We start from the raw sequence: 19,005 nt of genomic DNA, 5'->3' as shown, positions 1-19,005 counted from the left end.
GAATTGTTTTATGTATGGAAACCATGGATACAGTGGTACCTCAGTTTTCAAGCGTCTCGGAAGCCTAACATTTCGGAACCCGAACGCCGAAAACCCAGAAGTAATTGCTTCCATTTTTGAAGGCGCCTTGGAAGTCGAACAGCTTCCGCTGCGTTTTTTTTCTTTTTTCTCCATTGACTTTGTCGACCTTCCTTTGCGCCTCAGTTGTCGAACGTTTCGGAAGTCGAACTGTCTTCCGGAATGGATTACATTCAACAACTGAGGTACCACGGTATGGAGATTTAATAATTGTGGATTAGTATCTTGGCTAGAGTCTGCTTAGTAGATGTAAGTAATTGCAGCTGTAATAAATTGCAGTTTTAGTGTGGTAGCACCTACACTTGGGAACTCTCTGTCTATTGGCATCAGGCAGGCATCTTCACTGTACCACTTTTGGAGTGCTTAAAACGTTTTTGTTTAGGTAAGCCTATCCAGACTCATATGTGTTGACATGTTTTAATCTTTTTTTACTGTTATTTTAAATTATGTTTAAGTGTTTTTTATTGTTTTTAACTGATCATTTTAATTCTTATAGGTTTTACTACACTCAAGCAGTATATGCGTTTTGTTAAAGGAAGTAAAATAACTATCTCTTCAATGTGTACTTCAATACAGTAGCCTAAACTGATAATACCATTCATATGAATTAGGAGGTTCTCAGGTTTTTTGCTACTCAGAGATCTGTCTTGGCTAAAGTTTCAAAAATTATCATTCCTTACACTGGGTGCACACTCTTTCAAGATACCACATGCCCAGCATTTGTGTGGATATTATTTTTAATGCTTTACTAGTCCTACTTCTGAACCAGTGTCAGTGGTGCAATAATCCATCTCTGCACAATACATGACATAAGACAGGAGTAAAAGCCAGATCACTATTGCAGGCCATGTTCAACTAATGAGTCCCACTAGCAGAAGCCAGCAGAAAGTCTTCTGCTAGCACAACATGAATCCCCCCCCCTTCTCCCCGCTTTGACTGGGAGAACCCTCAGAATAGCATGCTGGGGGCGGAGGGAGAGGGTCATTCCATCTGGCAAGCTGAAATGCTTGCACTGACAGAACTGCCATAATGCTATGTTGAATTCCTCCCTTTAAGTAGATACATAAATTATGGGAGTTGTGCACTGCAAAGTAGAAATGCAAGCTCTGCACCTCAGCTGCTATTCTGAATTTCCCTTGCTTTCATCCTGCATCATGTCCGCTCTAGACTGTACTCCTTTAAGCTTATGCTTAGTATCTAGCGGTCACAGGTGCTTGTTAAGTATTAAATAAAGTATTATTTATTATCATTAAGAGAGAGAGACCAAGAAATGGAAAACTACCAGTCAGATATTCAGTTGATTAATAGTGTTATACCTCCAAGCTCTTTTACATTCAAGATGGCATTCTGGAATGGCACTGCTTTTATGCTAAAACCTGAAATCAGAACAAAAAAAGTTAGTAATTTTTGGAGTGCAGAGACTATCCAAAGCAGTATGCTTGTTAATAGTAGTAGTACTCCTCTCAGCTTTGGGCCTTCAACCTCTTGTGATCTTTAAGTGCCTGGGCAAGGTTTCAAAAGTTATCTTCTCCCTAATCCCTTCCCTAATCCCAGGCCCTTCCCTTTCCTCCATTCCTCCGAGAATCATTTTGCTGCCAAAAATATTTAGAATTACTTCAAAACATGAATCATAGAAGCAGGATAGTTATATAAAATAAAACAGTGTAACAGTATTTTGCAAAATTTTGACAGAATTAGGGGCATGTTTTTATTTTTTGGAAAGGAAGCAGAGGAGTCTGTTTTCCATATTCTATTTTAGCTGATTGTAAAGTTTATCCTTATTCAATCCAGATAATAGGTACAACAGCAGTGGATTCAAAAGGCTGGTGGAAGATTATCAGTTGCTTTCCAATTCTGTCTATCTCTCCTCATTCTTTCAATTCATACCACTCTGTGAAATCAAATTAATCTCTCTGTAATGAGAAATTGTACAAACTGATATCTAAATGCAAAATTCAGAGCCTCCCAAACTCAAAAATAATTTATCATTACATATTTTCAGAGACACCCGGGGCACAACTTTTTTTTAGGATTAGAACTGGATCTACATATCAGTAAACCTCAAGCAGTGAGTATGGGCTGGTGAAGGGTATGGCAGAAGACAAAGGATGGAAAGGTGCCAATTTAGAAACAGCTGCTCCAGGCGAGGTAGGAACAGTTCCTTAAAGTGAAGCAGCTGGACTTCTCTAAAAAGGTATCTGCAGGAGGACAATCCAGTAAACACTGCTTCCTCACATTCCTTTAGTCCATTCACCTGCTACCCAGTACCTAGGATCAGGGCCAAATGACCCAGTCTACAGTGATGCTTTTCCAGTTTCCCTGGAACCCTTTAGCTGCAGTGCAGACTACATGTACAGGCCTCTGCAGTAGTCAAGTTTTTCTTTAAAGGTAAAGGTAAAGGTACCCCTGAGGCCGGGGGCCAGCGCTGTCCGGAGACACTTCCGGGTCACGTGGCCAGCGTGACATCGCTGCTCTGGCGAGCCAGAGCCGCACACGGAACGCCGTTTACCTTCCCGCTAGTAAGCGGTCCCTATTTATCTACTTGCCCCCAGGGGTGCTTTCGAACTGCTAGGTTGGCAGGCGCTGGGACCGAGCAACGGGAGCGCACCCCGCCGCGGGGATTCGAACCGCCGACCTTTCAATCGGCAAGCCCTAGGCACTGAGGCTTTTACCCACAGCGCCACCCGCGTCCCAATACTTGTTCTTTAGGACAAGTTTAATACCCATATGGGAAGAGAGAGCAGTCAGTGATGTGTAGGGGACCCCACTGCTGGCTCTGAGTAACACTAGATGACCCTTGCGGTCCCTTCCAACTATATGATTCTATGGGATAGATTTGACCCACTCCTGGTGCTTCCATGCCTAACCCTCCAGCTTTGGTTACTTATTTCAATTGTTTTGAGGGAATCTTTTTCGTTTGCAAATGCATCCAAAGTTGCATCTTCTCCTGGGTATGAGTATACAAGGCAACATAATCAATTACCTACCAATTTTATTTTTATTGCTCACTGCCACAGTGCACATTTCACACAGTAAATGGTAAGAATGCAGAGGGTAGACTCAAATCCTGCCTAGGCTATTTTCTTCTTCTCCAAAACATTTATATTGATTTTTCAACATTAATAAAGTAAATCAAAATAAACCAAGACAGAATTCATATGTCAGTACACATAAGCTCCAGCGTTCAAAACTCCCATTGTTTTAGGCACATTTTGCGAAAGGGGATTTCATTAATGCGAGCAGTTTCTGAGCTCTGGGAGCAGTACTGTGCCTAAAATTTCAGATTAAAACTGACACTGCTGGAACAACAATAGACCTTTTCCTGCCTCTTCACTTCCAGCTCTGGGGACTGGAGAAGAGACCCTCTTAAGAATATTAGGGGGGCAGGCAGGGGAAGAATGGCTTTTTTTGGGGGGGGGAGTCTTCAGAGGAGGACTAGTCCATGTGAAAAATTAATTTAAGATTTTAGCAGCAGTTTGTTCATTTTCAGCTTTGTATTCTTGTTATAAAAATGTGTGCCTAGACATTCATTTGTGGCGGCCATAACCCAGGTTTAAGGTGCCATTCAGCTCCTAGCTTTCATATCTCAGTTTCTAACACTGTCTAAGATGTTCCGATAAGCACAATACTTTTCTGTACTGTACATATGTAGGACACTGAACATATTACACATATTATGTATCCATTTTGCAGTCCCTCCATAGATGAGCATGCATGTCCAGTGGTTTCATCTTATTTGTCCATCCCATTCAATTTCTGCAAATGTGAATAAACAAACCCTACTGTGTGTAAAGTAAGCTCCCTATATTAAATGCTTGGTTAAAATATACAATAAGTCTGCAGCCCCTGCATTTGTACTGGATCATATAGAAGGGTGTCATCAACCTTCTTCAGTGATAAGCATTCTTAAAGCACAATATGAAAACATACTAAAATTCCTACTGCAGCTACTAATTAACTGAAGGGCTTCTTTAATATGAAATCTGTCTTGGGGTCAAACTACACATGATGTTGGAGCTCCATGTCTTTCTTTCTTTTGTTCTGAAAAACCAGCAGTGTCTTGTGCATGACTGGATCAGGACCACAGCAGAGCTAAGTCCAAGTAACACCCCCCCCCAAAAAAACACTGCTATATACTCCAGAAGGGAAATTAAAAGGCTTAAAAGCTTAAAGTTCTCAGGTTTCCCCCTTCACAGCTTATCACAACCTGGAATGGAGAGGATTTAATTGGGACCAAAGAAGAGAGATAAAGGATTTGAGCTTCTCCTCTTGTAAAGGTAAAGGTAAAGGTACCCCTGCCTGTACGGGCCAATCATGCCCAACTCTGGGGTTGCGCGCCCATCTCGCTTAAGAGGCCGGGGGCCAGCGCTGTCCGGAGACACTTCCGGGTCACATGGCCAGCGTGACAAGCTGCATCTGGCGAGCCAGCACAGCACACGGAAACACCATTTACCTTCCCGCTAGTAAGCGGTGACTATTTATCTACTTGCACCCGGGGGTGCTTTCGAACTGCTAGGTTGGCAGGCGCTGGGACCGAGCAACAGGAGCGCACCCCGCCGCGGGGATTCGAACCGCTGACCTGACGATCGGCAAGTCCTAGGGGCTGAGGTTTTACCCACAGCGCCACCCGCGTCCCATTCTCCTCTTGTACTATTGCCCAAAAACAAACAGCTGTTTTCACATTAAAAACACCTAATGAACCCCATCAATGAAAGCCCTGCACAAAGATTTCTGCTTCTGCAATGGGGCTTTCCTCCCATCTCCACCTGTACACCTCCAGCGAACCTTGAAATCAGCTTTCAAGGAAGAATCCCCAGAACAGTGCAAGGGGGGAGGCGAACAGGGATCAATTCACTTGGCAATCTGATATGCTTGTGCAGATGAAACATTTGTAATAGCATGATGTTGAATTCCACATGATGTGTAGTTTGGCCATTCATATTTCAGGTTTAATGCAAAGAAACAGAGATGTTTCACCGAAGAGCAAGTTCAAATATAATAGGTAGATAATATCCTTGAGTTGTTATTTAAGGGGCATGCTGAGAAATGCAAAATAAACAGCATAGGAAGCCAAACGCTGGACTCCCAGCACAGCCAATAATTTGGGATAATGGCAGTTGTAGTCTAACAAGATCTGGCCTCCTGGTATACAGTAAATATATCCTGCCTATGTATTTGATCACTACAGCTTCACATCTGAATTATTATTTATTAAAGGACACAACAAGCTGCAGCTAAATGGATAGACACTAAATACTCAAACGGGCAACTTTCATATTATTTGCACAGAATTACAATTCAGATATTTTACCCAAATGGAAGATGTTAAGCATTCTTTAAACACACTTTAATTTGGTTTGAAATAAGCCAAATAGTTTTGCCACAATTTTGAAAGATATATCTAGTTTAAGAAGTTACATAAAGCATTAGCTTACCTGTTGTCGATACTATATTATCTCTATTTTCACTGCAGAGCTGAGACAGTAGACTAGTCTTGCCAGAGCCAGTGAGACCTATGCAAACCAAGTCATACTCTGGTCGTGGTGGTGGAGGCCCTTTGCAGCAAAGTGCTCGAAAACACTGTTGAGGAAAGCACAAAGAAGAAGATTTAATATTTAACATCACACAATTTTAATATTAATATATATATTTTTAATGTCCAAGAAAGAAGACAAACAGAATTTTGGTAAAAGTCAATGGGATTACTATGTTGAATCAAGATTACTACAGATGCATTTGGCCTAAAGCACACCCTGTTTTTGCCATATCATTGCATTCAAAGAATTGTTCCAGGTACATTTCAGTATGTTTCTCAAAAGGTTTTTAGCCACTACATTTCACTACACACATAAGACTGCATTCTTAAATATGTTACTGTCTTTAAAGAGGACTAGGATCATTGCTTGTTGCCCAGCCAACATATTTCTTATTAGACTAGGAAAACAAGTAATCCATTTACTTAATCAATATCACATGACTAGCTAATCATAAAATGCACTACTCCATTTGATAAATTATACTGTATGCCCTTTCACAGAGCCAACAACTTAATGAAGGTAGCCCTTCCTGCCTCTTTTGAATTCCTTCCTCAAGTATGCCAAATCACACAACAGGCTTGAATGACCTAGTTCCCTCCTATTTTTATCTTTTGTTATGCTTGTCTCAAGTGAGAATAACTATCAACCATCTTCATATTTCCCATTTATACAGAAATTAAAGGAAAGATGCTAAATTCAAGGCACTAAACCTCAGATATACATTACATCATTCAAAGAAACAATGAAAGCATAAAAGTTGCTGTAAAGATACAATCGCCAGTTGATATATTAAAAAGCAGAGACATCACCTTGCCGACAAAGGTCCGTGTAGTTAAAGCTATGGTTTCCCCAGTAGTGATGTATGGAAGTGAGAGCTGGACCATAAAGAAGGCTGATCGCCGAAGAATTGATGCTTTTGAATTATAGTGCTGGAGGAGACTCTTGAGAGTCCCATGGACTGCAAGAAGATCAAACCTATCCATTCTTAAGGAAATCAGCCCTGAGTGCTCACTGGAAGGACATATTCTGAAGCTGAAGCTCCAATACTTTGGCCACTTCATGAGAAGAGAAGACTCCCTGGAAAAGACCCTGCTGTTGGGAAAGATGGAGGGCATAAGGAGAAGGGGACGACGAGGACGAGATGGTTGGACAGTGTTCTCAAAGCTACCAACATGAGTTTGACCAAACTGCGGGAGGCAGTGAAAGACAGGAGTGCCTGGGTTGCTCTAGTCCACAGGGTCACGAAGAGTCGCACACAACTAAACGACTAAACAACAACAACAGTGTTAAAACTTAAGGGGACTATTTGAAGGTTCATTCCATACTATCACCAGGTCCTGGAGGCAAAACCTTGCTTAAGTTACATTTATGCATAATTTTGTACCTACAGCTAAATCAGTGATATTAAATATTATGAGACGAAGTTCAGAGCCCTAACTTTCCTTTGGTGGTATCAAGAATAGAACAAGAACACCAGTGCAAAAGTGAAGACTCTTCCACAGCAGAACAGTAATTTAGAAAAATATGATCCCTTGCACTGATGGCCACATTAACAAAACAAATTTGTGCCTATAATGGGCAAGATGACTCGGACTCATTTATAGATGACTGGCATTCTATTCATTTCTGATAATCAGCCATTGGTTAAAAGTTTCCTGAGATGATAGATAGATAGATGTGGTCAGATATATTTATGGCATCGTTGTTGTTGGTTTTTTTGTATAATTCAGCACCATTCCAGTGATGTACTGATATGGTATTCTCCCTACCATGCTTCAGTGGTTTCAGTATATAGTTTTATTTCTTAATAAATTATATCATTTCCCACTTTTCAATAAAAACCTTTTTTCCCCCAAAAAAGATTACTATATTAATAGCAATGTACTTGTATGTATTATTCCTTTGCAATATCTTAAAAGCCATTGGTCATCTGAAAAATGAAACCTCATTTTTCCTACGGGACTTATTATTTTGCCTTCTAAGACTATGTTGATTTTTTTTTATAGATTTCAAAAGGCAAATAAATTCTTAACACATCAGGAGCCAAAGGTGGTAAGAATACCTCAAGAACCTGCTGCTGGAGTTTATAGTGCTTTAGAGAAAAGATCCTGAACATTAAACATGCAGTTATATAAAGGTTGTACCTTCATACTTAACAGATCTGCACCTGTGTTTATACAACACAGTATTTCTTAGCTTAATCACTACAGTTGATTTGTTATTGTAGTTAGAACCAGACAGTAAATATAGCTACGGGACAATAAACTACATTTTTTTAAACGTCTCAACTTGTTACCTAGATTCATTATATAGAGCAGGGCCTTGCCATTAGAACAGAGCTTCATATAACTTGTCAGCTGGTGAACAATGCTGAAGATTACTTCCCACGTTACAGATCATGGGTTGTATCCAACTAAGTTCAGCTCAGAGTCAATCGACTGAAATTAACATAAATAGAAGAGGGCTATTGTGGACCTCCCATAAGCATCTGGTTGGCTACTGACTAAACAGAATGCTAGGTTAGATGGGTTCTTGGCCTGGTCCAGCAAGGCTCTTCAATGGTTCTCCTTTCTTTATATTGGTAATTAGTCTGTATAATGAAACATGTATTATTTATTTTTACATTTCATCCCCCAAAACATTTACAGTGGTACCTCGCAAGACGAATGCCTCGGAAGACGAAAAACTCGCAAGACGAAAGAGTTTTTCGTTTTCTGAGTTGCTTCGCAAGACAGATTTCCCTATGGGCTTGCTTCGCAAGACGAAATGTCTTGCGCCTGTTTTTTTAAACCGCCAATGCATTCCTATGGGAAACCGTCAATACACAGCGGTGCTTCGCAAGACGAAAAAACTCGTAGAATGAAAAAACTCGCAGAACGAATTAATTTCGTCTTGCGAGGCACCACTGTATTAAAAGAGTGTGTGATGAGGTAGCATACAGTGGGCTCAAGCCCATGCTGCAAGGTATGTGGCAGGATTATACTTATCATCATTATATTAAATGGCATCTCACTAAAAATAAGGTAATTTACCATACTTTTCGGTGTATAAGATGCCCCCGTGTATAAGACGCCCCCTATTTTGGGGGACTAAAATTAAAGGAAATGGGGGGAAATGGCCCAAAGTTGTTGAGCTCTTTTGGGGGAGAATTGACCAGAGTTGTTGAGCTTTTTAGGGGTGGGGAATGCCCATGGTTGTTGAGCAATTATTCGTGGGGAACGACGAAGATCACTCACCCAACTGGCAAATGCTAACAAGCCAAATTGCAGAAGCAGCAGCCAATCCAAAGCAGGCCTTTACGCATCCACACATAACACACACAATTGACAAAGCAGCAGCCAATCCAAAGCAGCCCTTGCAGCAGACACCATTCACCCACCCAACTGCTAGATCCTACTCATGGATGCAACCAATCGCCCATCCCTCCTCTGCACTACCCATGTATAAGATGACCCCTCATTTTTTACTTTATTTTGGAGTAAAAAACCCTCACCTAATGCATGGAAAAGTACGGTATATGGCTTTGCAAAAGGTTTGGGTGATTAAGCCCCTATACTTCAGCACTTGCTTTAGCAAAGTACCGGTACATGTTAACATACAATATTCCCAAGTACCAAACAAAATCCGCACTGTTATATGATACACAAAATGTTACACATTTTATCCCCATTCTTCCTATATGTAGCCAGAGGAAGCTTGCCATGGATGATTTATATTATTGTAAGGCAGAGGCTTTGATTTAGCTAAGGATCTGAGTCAGCTGGGTCACTTTGGGATTCAAACATCATTTCAGTACAACATGAAGTGAGCAAAAGAATGTGAAAGACAATAGGGAAGGGTATAGGAAAAAGCTGTCTAATATAGAACACAGAGAAGACAGTTCCTACCTACAGTTCTGCCCCCATCTATTATTATTTTGTTGCTCTATGTTTTCATATTTCTACAATCTAATAGGCTCTCTCTGAACCATCTTATTCCAAGTATTTGCCTCCGCACAAGCCAATCGTAGAGAAGGAAGGTTAGGATTTCAAATTAACAGCTGAAGAAGGGTCACTAGATTTGTAAGTGGATGCTGTGCTTCATCTTTTGATAGCTCATTAAATCAGGAATGTCATCCCTAGAGCTGGATGTGGTCTGTTCCCACATTCCCTACCTATTGTAGAAAATGGTTTCAGTAAGTAGGGACATGGGCTGGGCTGGTTGATGCCTCTTTTTTCTGAAGTATTAAGAAATTGGGCAATGAATCCTGGGAAAGTTGCACAAACCATTAAATGCTACCTCATCCCACACAAACTACCATACTCCCTAAATCCCAGATTACCAATTACAGAGTCTCAAAAGCTCTTGTAATGAAAACTCAAGAGAAGATAGAAGCAAGCAAAACTAGCAACATTAGAGACAACATTACTTAGACTGAAGAGAGAGAAAACAAACCACTGATGGAAAAACACAAGAAACCAATGAGGAATATAAATATGGAGAAGCTGAGGAAACAGCTCCCCTTGTCATTTCCTGTTAAAATGAAAGATGGGCGCAGATTATTCAACAATAGCCTGGAGCACAAAGCTGTGCTAAAAGCCATCCTTTTACAGATCTTCAACTAAGCTAGAAAAGCTTCTTCAATATGATTCATGAATAAAGTATGCTACAAGCTTGGCTAACTAAGCTCTGTTTTGTGAGTACCATAGATGTATTGATAAATATTCTACAACTGCCAACTACAACCAACTAAACAAGCATTAATTTGAACACTCACTCTCCCATTGTCTCCCGAGACAGAAGCATGCCAACCAATCATAGGACCATAGAAACCAAGCATTTGAATAACATTTAAAGGGCTACTAACTGTATTTTAAAACTAATTTATATGCCTCTGCCATCCCAACTTGTTTGTAAAAGGATCAGTTATACACCAAGCCTGTGAAATTTCATTTCACTCAAACCCTTTCTTGTGAGCATAGCCAACACAGGAGCCAAGCAGCAATTTCATACTCACACAAACATTTAATGTAGCCACTATCATGTCTATCAGCCTAAGAAATGGTGGGATTCTTTCAGTATGGATTAAGGAAGAGCCTGAGTGTCAATGCTATTTAACTGCTTAATCTACCCCAACAATGTTTATCCTGTAATCACCAAACACCTGCCGGGGCACCTCAATTGCCAAGAACTGGTACCAGTTTAGAAAAAGGGGATATTTGCTACATTATTTAAGGTATAGTCTCCTGCAAGATTGTTATTAATCTAGAAGAAAAAATTATTAATTTAGAAGAAGAGGAGGAGTTTGGATTTGATATCCGGCTTTATCACTACCCTAAGGAGTCTCAAAGCGGCTAACAAACTCCTTTCCCTTCCTCCCCCACAACAAACACTCTGTGAGGTGAGTGGGGCTGAGAGACTTCAGAGAAGTATGACTAGCCCAAGGTCACCCAGCAGCTACATGTGAAGGAGCGGGGAAGCGAACCCAGTTCACCAGATTACGAGTCCACCGCTCTACACCACACTACTGACTTATTAAATGTATTAATCTAGAATTAAATGTATCACTCTAGAAGGCAAAGAGAGGGGTGTGAATGAGAGGCATCTCACTGAGACAGGAGAGGGCAAGAAGTGGGGTTCTGGCCTTTCACCCCCAGGTGCTTTTCCATAGTACTCCTCAAACATAACTAGTTGCCTATCAGGATACTGTTTTCTGGAATAATGATAATATTTCATCATTTGCAGGGCCAGCACAAGAGTCTGCACCACCTAAGGCAAGGGAAGCCAGTGCCACATGCAAACCCTCCCACTTCTTCCCTTTGCAGCTGCAAAGAGCTTGAGAACTGCAGATACCCCAGTACAATGCACATGTCTAAAACACATGTGAACAGACAATAAGGAAGAATTAGGTCTCTGTTTACATCTCTTGAAGGGGAAAGTAGTAATTATTATTACTATTATTATTAATAATAATATTAATATATGTGCCCTTCATAAATGGTAGAGCACATACATTTATTTTGTTACTGACACCCATGTCAGGACCATCATTAAGACCCAGTCTCAAATGAGGATGTGGCAAAGAAAAAAGCAAGTATAAAAGAAGGCCATAGAGAAAAGATTTCTCAAAATGAATTAGAATAAGACCAGAACCTCCTCTTAGTTCTGCCAAGTGTCTGTAAATACAACTCTGAAATGACTGCAGAGATGACACTGCACTGACTAGTTGGCGAGATCTAGTTTCAATGTGTCAAGATTCTTCAGTTGTATTTGTCTCTAACACATGCAAAATGTCTATTGACTGTTACATGTTGACTGCTCAGTACATAAACTACACATCTTACCATTTGTGCCAGTTTTATGGGCACAACGTCCACAGATATGAGACATATATTGGCGGGGGGAGCCTAAAACTGGGATAAATTGACTTTTTCAAAGTAGGTAGAAAAACACACAAATCTTTCTGCAGGAACACGGAACCCTGCAAATATCATGCCAACTCTGAATGTGTGATGTGAACTCAGTTCTAATCCAATTCATCAATCTGTACAGCATAATGCTGTGTTTTCGTCCTGTAAATTTTGAGTCACAAGTGAGATTCCTAAAGCCAAACAAGAGAGAGATTCCACATAACATTAACAGTTTTTAAAGACTACAAATAAACTTTCTCCAGGTTGGTGATGAGTTATCTTTTGACTTTTCCATCATATATTATATGCTGCTATTCCAAAGTTTTTATTGCACAAGAAATGGGAGGAAATGGCTTTTTTCTTAAATGTACGTGGCAAACTCTAGCAAATAATACTGTATATACAACCAGGTTTGATGTAAAGCTAGAAACGTCTGATGCATGAAGCTACCTGAATAATAGGTTGGTTTAAAGATATTTTTTTAGGATATAAATTAAGGAGTTTCAACAGTAGTCTTAAACACAAGTCTAAACCTGTTCTTCAAACAGTGATGTAGTTACAGGATCCTGGGGCACAGGTCTAGGGCCCCAGTCTACAAAATGAGCAGGAGGGCTCCCACACACAGCAGTGAAGTGATACACATCCCCATTTAAAGGGTGGGCAGCATATCACCAGGAAGTACACAATCTAAAATTACTTAACTGCACCAGTGTCTTCCAACAAGAATTTTGCAGGTGGAATAAAGGTTTCCTGTGCCTGTAATATTCCTCTCCTTAATTAGGAAAGAGATGAAATTTCAGAAGACTGTTTCACAACTATTGTCCACAATAGGGCAGATTGTTAATAATAAAAAACCCTTATGAGAAACTGAGCCAGACAATGTTGTTACAAAGCATGTGTATCCTAGCACTTCCTTCTTTGAGGAGACCCCAGTTTTCCGCTCTATTACAGCCACTATCCACTTCAGTGACTAGCCCTTTCTGTTGTCTTGGTCTTTAGAAAAACACACAATATTTTTACAGTCTTGAGCCTGGGGTTTTTTATATTTGCTTATTCACACACAGTGCTGCACATTAAGATTACTATTGTATGTTGACTGCAGAAAAACAACAATTTGCCAAAGGCATGGGCTTTAGAAAACAGATCACGGTGCCCTCTGCAATAGAGCAAGAGCTCCAATACGTCTAGGACAAGTAAATGAAAGGAACAGGACGTTGTCGTTTTCTAAAGGGCACTGTTCTTTCGTTTGTTATCTAAAAGCCAGACAAGTACCACATCATATGCGGCTACAGAAGACTAGACATCTTGTTCAATGCAGGACTATAAAAATACAAAGAAACAGATGCACAAAGTTTATTCTACCCTTTTTATTTTTATTTAGCTTTATATTATTGGTTTGGGGGTGCTTATGAGCAAAATAGATATTATGCCCTGCCAAATTAAATTATAGGCAGTCATAAAACCAATGTTTTACTTAACCTGACATGTCCAGATTAGGGTGAAGAGACATCCTAATGATAGTTTAAAACTATTAAAATGCAAGAATGAGGCTTCAGTGCTGCGAATTCTGTATGCAATGTACTATTATATTTGCAAGCAGAGTTTAGATAAGCCGTTGTTCAGTTCATTTTAAATAAACAGCCTCCCAAAAGCTTTCATTTGAAGTTGTACAACTTCCTTGTACAGACCAAGGCTATTTATTTACTCACTGCACTTAATATCCCATCCTTCAGTCTGAAGACTTCCAGGACAATTTGCAAATATTTAAGAACATAACAATACAATCAGTTAAAAGCAGCAGCACAAAAGTGGAATCTCACCAGACCAAATGAGTAAAAAAGAAAAATTAAAAAGCAAAAATATTTATAAGGCCTGAGAGAATTTTTTAAAAAGTATTCACCTGGTTTCAAAATGTCATTTCCTAGGGACAGCGTTCCAAAGTTGGGGTACCAAAACAAAGCCTCGTTTTCCCGGCTCTAATTGTGTCCCCCTCCAAAAGCAGGGAGGTGCACCCAAAGCATGGCCTCTGAAGATCATGATATTCAGAAAATTTCATTCATTCATTCATTCATTCATGGTTGCTGCACACATTTTGCAACAACTCACTCTGGTTTGCCACCAAGTGTACAATACCAGCTTTCTGATGAGGATATCTGTATATGTGTTTTTTCATGTCTAGACGCTACCTTTTTACTTACCTCTTGCTTATACTTGTGCTTCAGACCTATGAATAGTGCCAGAAGCAGGGTCCAAAATATTACAATAATCAGAAGCAGGTGCAAAACAAGGAAACTGTTTTTAGGAGATGATTGAAAGAAAGGCAATAAATTAAAGTCATTTTAAGAATGTTCTTCAAGTACCTTTTTCACTCCAGCCTTTTTGTGTTATCTGTTCTGTTTACAAGAACATGGTGGGTACCAGCAATGGAAAAGTCAGAGAAGCCTAAATGTCCCTGCAATCAATGGGCCATAAGCACTCAACTTACAGATATAAACAGATTACACATCTTTAACTAGATCTGGACTTCATCCAATCTCTTGTAAGGCTTAACACCATGATGTTTTCAATCTCCTAATTACTATAATATTACTATTTTCAATTGTGTTGAAAGGGCAAGGCAACTGCCATTCTGCTAACTGTATTTTATTAGTGGTTCTTGTTTCTACTTCTGCAAGTCGTTCTTTTCCTACAAAGAACACAGCACATTCTCAACCCATTTCTTGGTTCAAACCCGTTTCCTTAACTTTATCTATTCTTCAACATGGAACCATAGCTGAAGCTGTCAATTATGGTTTCTCAGTTTTCAAATCTTAAAAGTTCAGTTCTCCCCATTTTATCATCAGCTTGCATTTTTTTTAAAGCCATGTGTGCACATTTTTGAAAGCAAGCAGGCCTCCAAATTTGTTCTCCTTTCTCCTCCTTACCGCAAAGTCAAATTGCACCAATCTCATGCTCAGTAACCGCATAGTTGTTTATTATTGTAACAAACGGAAAATAAGTTCTGGAAGTAGTGTAGCATTTCAGGTGTACTACCTGAATACTTTTACACAATTTGTATTACTGCTTGTATTACCCAGCCTTCCTTTTTCCACTGACTCTTTGTAGCTCCTGGTGGTCTCCAGCACTCCTTATCCTGACTGTTTTGTTCTATATGGTACTGCAACTGGACAGTGCAAAAAACATGACTACCACATGGAAACACAGTGGTGTCCATATCTGCTTGCACGTTCTGGAGAACTATTTATTTAGCTTGTTTTGGCAATGGCTACACAAGAAACATTAGAGAGTTCATTGACCAGGTTTGGTGTACTAGAAGCCACTGTAAGAAGCAGGTGCATAAGACAAGTGAAACCTTGTTGCCAGTGACAAAATCTGAGTTTCCACACTTTTTTTCTCCCTCCACAAGGTATAGATTGGGAGTATGTTTCATCAGCATCTGAATACTGTGTCCTGGGATCAGAAGTCACCTTTAAAATGTATCCACTACATGGGAGAATAGGGGGAAACGCCTTTGTTACCTTTCACGTAATTTCATAAACCATGTATAAACCAATACTTTTCTGTATAAACTATACTTTTCTGTTTCATATTGCTACGTGGGAGAAAAATACAAAAAAATAATCCCACTGTTTTACACTGCAGTGACTGGAGAAACTAGGAAAAGATACTTCCAAAATTGTAGTCTCCATAAAAAAAAAAGCTAAACGTGCTTTAAAAAGTGAGAAGAGTGATACATCCACCATCTACTATTACATATTTGGATTAAAACAACAGCCAGTCCCTTTCTTTGTCACCTGGAAAAATAAAAGTAGCCTGCAGTGTTGGTGTGAACAGAATTCTCAAACAGTCATACAAGCCATTAAAAAAAAACAACACACTTATCTACTCCTGATTTTCTAGCAGGAAGGAATGATAATCCCAGAGAGTTTTGTTTCCATTTAAATCTCTCTCCCCACACACATCAACCTCCCCCCCCCCGGCCCAAAGGCTCCCTACTCTCCAATTTATCTTTTGCTCTGGTCAACAGCTAATGGTTCTTGCCTTGCATAGTAGCTATGACCCCTACATTTGAGGTGGTATGATCAAAGGCACTCTGGCCAGACTTGGAAAAACATTTCCACTGAAAATGGACATAGTGCCTGTCAAAAGGTTATTCCCACTGTGTACAGGGAGCAGCTCATGTTACTTCAGTGTAACATGAAAGTTCAAACTCTAGCCGCAGTAATCCACATACATGTTTTTCTTTCTAAAAGCAGCATATGGGACACACAGACTAAAAGAACACACATCCGTCTTATCTGAAAGGGGAAATAAAAGGTTTCCTCAGTCCATCCAGCTGCAAGTCACCGATTTTTAATAATTTCTAAAACACGAACCATCCATCTGAAAGTGGGTCCTATTGAATCTGAGTTTGGGAAGGGGTGGGGGCTCTGTAAATAAATTAGGCTCCCTATATCTTGTAGAAAACAAAATAACTTGGCGGCGTAAATCTTAATGTCAGTGACAGGAAGGCTTTGGTGAACCATTACCATAAATCTGACAAACGCTAATTTGATGGGTGGCTGTATCTGTCTGCTACAAAGCCAGTCTAGACAGTCTATTGAGAAATCCTAAAACACAACTGTTTGTTCCCCGTAACACCATCTGGATATGGCAATAAGAGCCGACCCAGTGCCATTCACACATGGATCAAAGCGCATGCTAATGCCATCATGAAGTCATACACATAAAAAATTCAATCTGAGAACTCTAAGCAATTTTGCTAAGTCCTCAGCAGAGAAACCTCAGACTTCGCTCAGACTCAAGCTAAGTGCATGAAGAGGGAAAGGCGGGGGTGGAAAAGAGAGAGAGAGAGAGAGAGAACAGAATATTTAATGAGCTTGGCCTTCTAAAGGAATGTTAGGCCACCCATTGTATTGGAAAAGGCTCATGTCACACTTCAGTCATGGCACCCATCAGGGAGCCGCCTTTACAAAACTGATCCGAGGCCTTTCGTAATTACCTGTTTCAGACCAAGCACACAGAAAGAGAAGAAGGGTCTCCTAGGTGTAACTCTTCTGTTTATTACAATAAGCTGTTAGATTGCTCTGTATTACAACAATATTCCAAACTTCTCTCATTAAAAAGTGTACTGTGGCATTAGATCAAAGCATCAAGGGCCCCCTATTGAACTTGTTTAAGTATTACAAATGTAAAGAGCAAGTCTGGCTGCAGAGGCAATTTCTTTCCCACCCCCACCCCCAAATTAAATAAAATCTTCCCTCCAACTGGAATGGTGTGTCTGTATTACTGCAAGACATATTAGGACCATGCTTTCCGGAAGACCCTTGCCCTGACTATTTCAGTTCATCAACAAGATTCTAACAGGTAATTTCTAGGATGAGATGGCGTTTTCCTCCAGACGGTTGTTCCCCACTATGCTGATTTTGCATACTTAATCTCAGAGAAGAGTTTCAAGAGAAACAGACAAATTATGCTTGTTATGTGAAGACACACAAATTATGCTTGTTATGTGAAGACACACATAGTTCAAGGATGTGAGATAAAATGCTTCTTTAGGAGCCAGCAAATGATGGGCAAGTGTGACAGTAATACTGTTCAAATGCTGTGGGGAGGGATTTAATGAACAATGTAGAATTTTCTCTTTAAAAAAAAAAAAAGAAAAAAGAGCATATTGTGGTAGGCTAGAGGAATTTGGCATTGTTTTCTGCGCATTTCTGAATCTCTTACATATCACATACAGCTTTTGAAATTTCTCCTGTATTGCCATGTGGCAAAGGCCTCAAGATCCACTGGATTCAACAAACAAATTCTAAATTCTTTGGATTCTGGCCTGAGCCACCAGTATTGTCAATACCAATTTCTACTTCGAACATAAAGCAAAGAATATTGCAATTTAATACAGCAAAGAAAGCATGTGGCCAGAATGATCATCATTTGTCACTACAGGAGTGTAGTTCAGTTTGCAGTAGAACTTAGTCCCAAAACTCATGAGTACCATTTAACATGTACAGTGCATCACACAAGGGTAGTTACACTGGTTATTTATTAAAGTAAAGGGATGAATATGGTGTTTTATGCCAGAAATGTCTCAATTGAATTGTTTCATTCTATATGTTGTATCAAACTTGTGTTAAGGTTAATATTTAGCTATTACTTTCACGATACTATGCAGAAGTAAGATTTCATTACTGTAATATCCCACACAGTGAATCAGTCCCAGAAGCTTTTTAAAATGTCTTGACTATTCTAAATCAACAGTAAAATATCCTCACCTATACACAATTATTTCTAAACCTGGGGTTTCCAAACTGTGGTCCATGAACCGCTAGTGAGATATGAGCTTAATTTAAGTGGTCCACTGTGTGTTTATAAAAAACAGAATTAAAAACTATACAGCATTAGCACAGTACATTACAATTGCAACAACAGGCAGAATAACCATTAACTGGTCCACAAAGACCCTTGGCAATTTTTAAAAAGGTCTGCTGTGGAGAAAGTGGGATCCACTGTTCTAAGCCAGGTGAAGTTTAATGCACTATAATTTCATCATCTGAAAAACTATTCTTGCAGTCCAATAAAATAGTAAAGCTACTGGGTATTGCTAGGATTTTGTTTCCTTGTTTTCTGTTTCCAAATGCAAGTAAACCGACTGTAATACCAATGTTTGTTCAAGCTATTAGAAAAATATGTTTGAAATCATAATTCATAACCAGTCATAACTTGTGCAAACAAGTTGTTTTAGTATTTTCTCCTACGCATATTCTAACCATATTGTAAACAACTTCTCTTTAAATTCCCCATGTGCTTCTATAACTGACATTAAGCATAGAAAGATACACCCATAAAGGGGAGTGGGAAGAAAACAGAGGAGATTCATGAAATTTAATAAACAGCATAGTTTACTAAGACCTAAACTTTAGTCCTGCATGCGGGTTATGTGTCAAAAGTCTCAAATGCAGGTATAGCACAGCATATTGAAAGAACATGTGGCGTAAAGT

The 19,005-nt window shown here is 39.6% G+C and overlaps 1 protein-coding gene across 10 annotated transcripts in view; it reads right to left on the bottom strand.

The window, feature by feature from the left end:
* ARL15 (ARF like GTPase 15) overlaps positions 1-19,005 on the bottom strand; it is a 190,010-nt gene that overhangs the window by 86,511 nt on the left and 84,494 nt on the right. For 7 of the 10 annotated variants that reach the window (XM_083403187.1, XM_083403190.1, XM_083403189.1 and 4 more), the window contains 2 exons: positions 5,514-5,658; positions 1,395-1,454 (listed from right to left, as the gene is read on the bottom strand). In XM_083403187.1, the coding sequence (XP_083259313.1) occupies positions 1,395-1,454; positions 5,514-5,658 (205 nt within the window). Of the gene's footprint in view, positions 1-1,394; positions 1,455-5,513; positions 5,659-6,424; positions 6,624-10,371; positions 10,429-15,300; positions 15,488-19,005 lie in introns of those variants that run through there. The other 3 variants (XM_083403191.1, XM_083403185.1, XM_083403182.1) reach the window with 3 other exon arrangements.

The sequence above is a fragment of the Podarcis tiliguerta genome (genome assembly GCF_965153285.1).
Source record: "Podarcis tiliguerta genome assembly, chromosome: 11".
NCBI classification, from domain to species: Eukaryota; Metazoa; Chordata; class Lepidosauria; order Squamata; family Lacertidae; genus Podarcis; species Podarcis tiliguerta.
The sequence above is the reverse complement of the archived record's forward strand: the minus strand, read 5'-3'. Positions and strand labels throughout refer to the sequence as shown.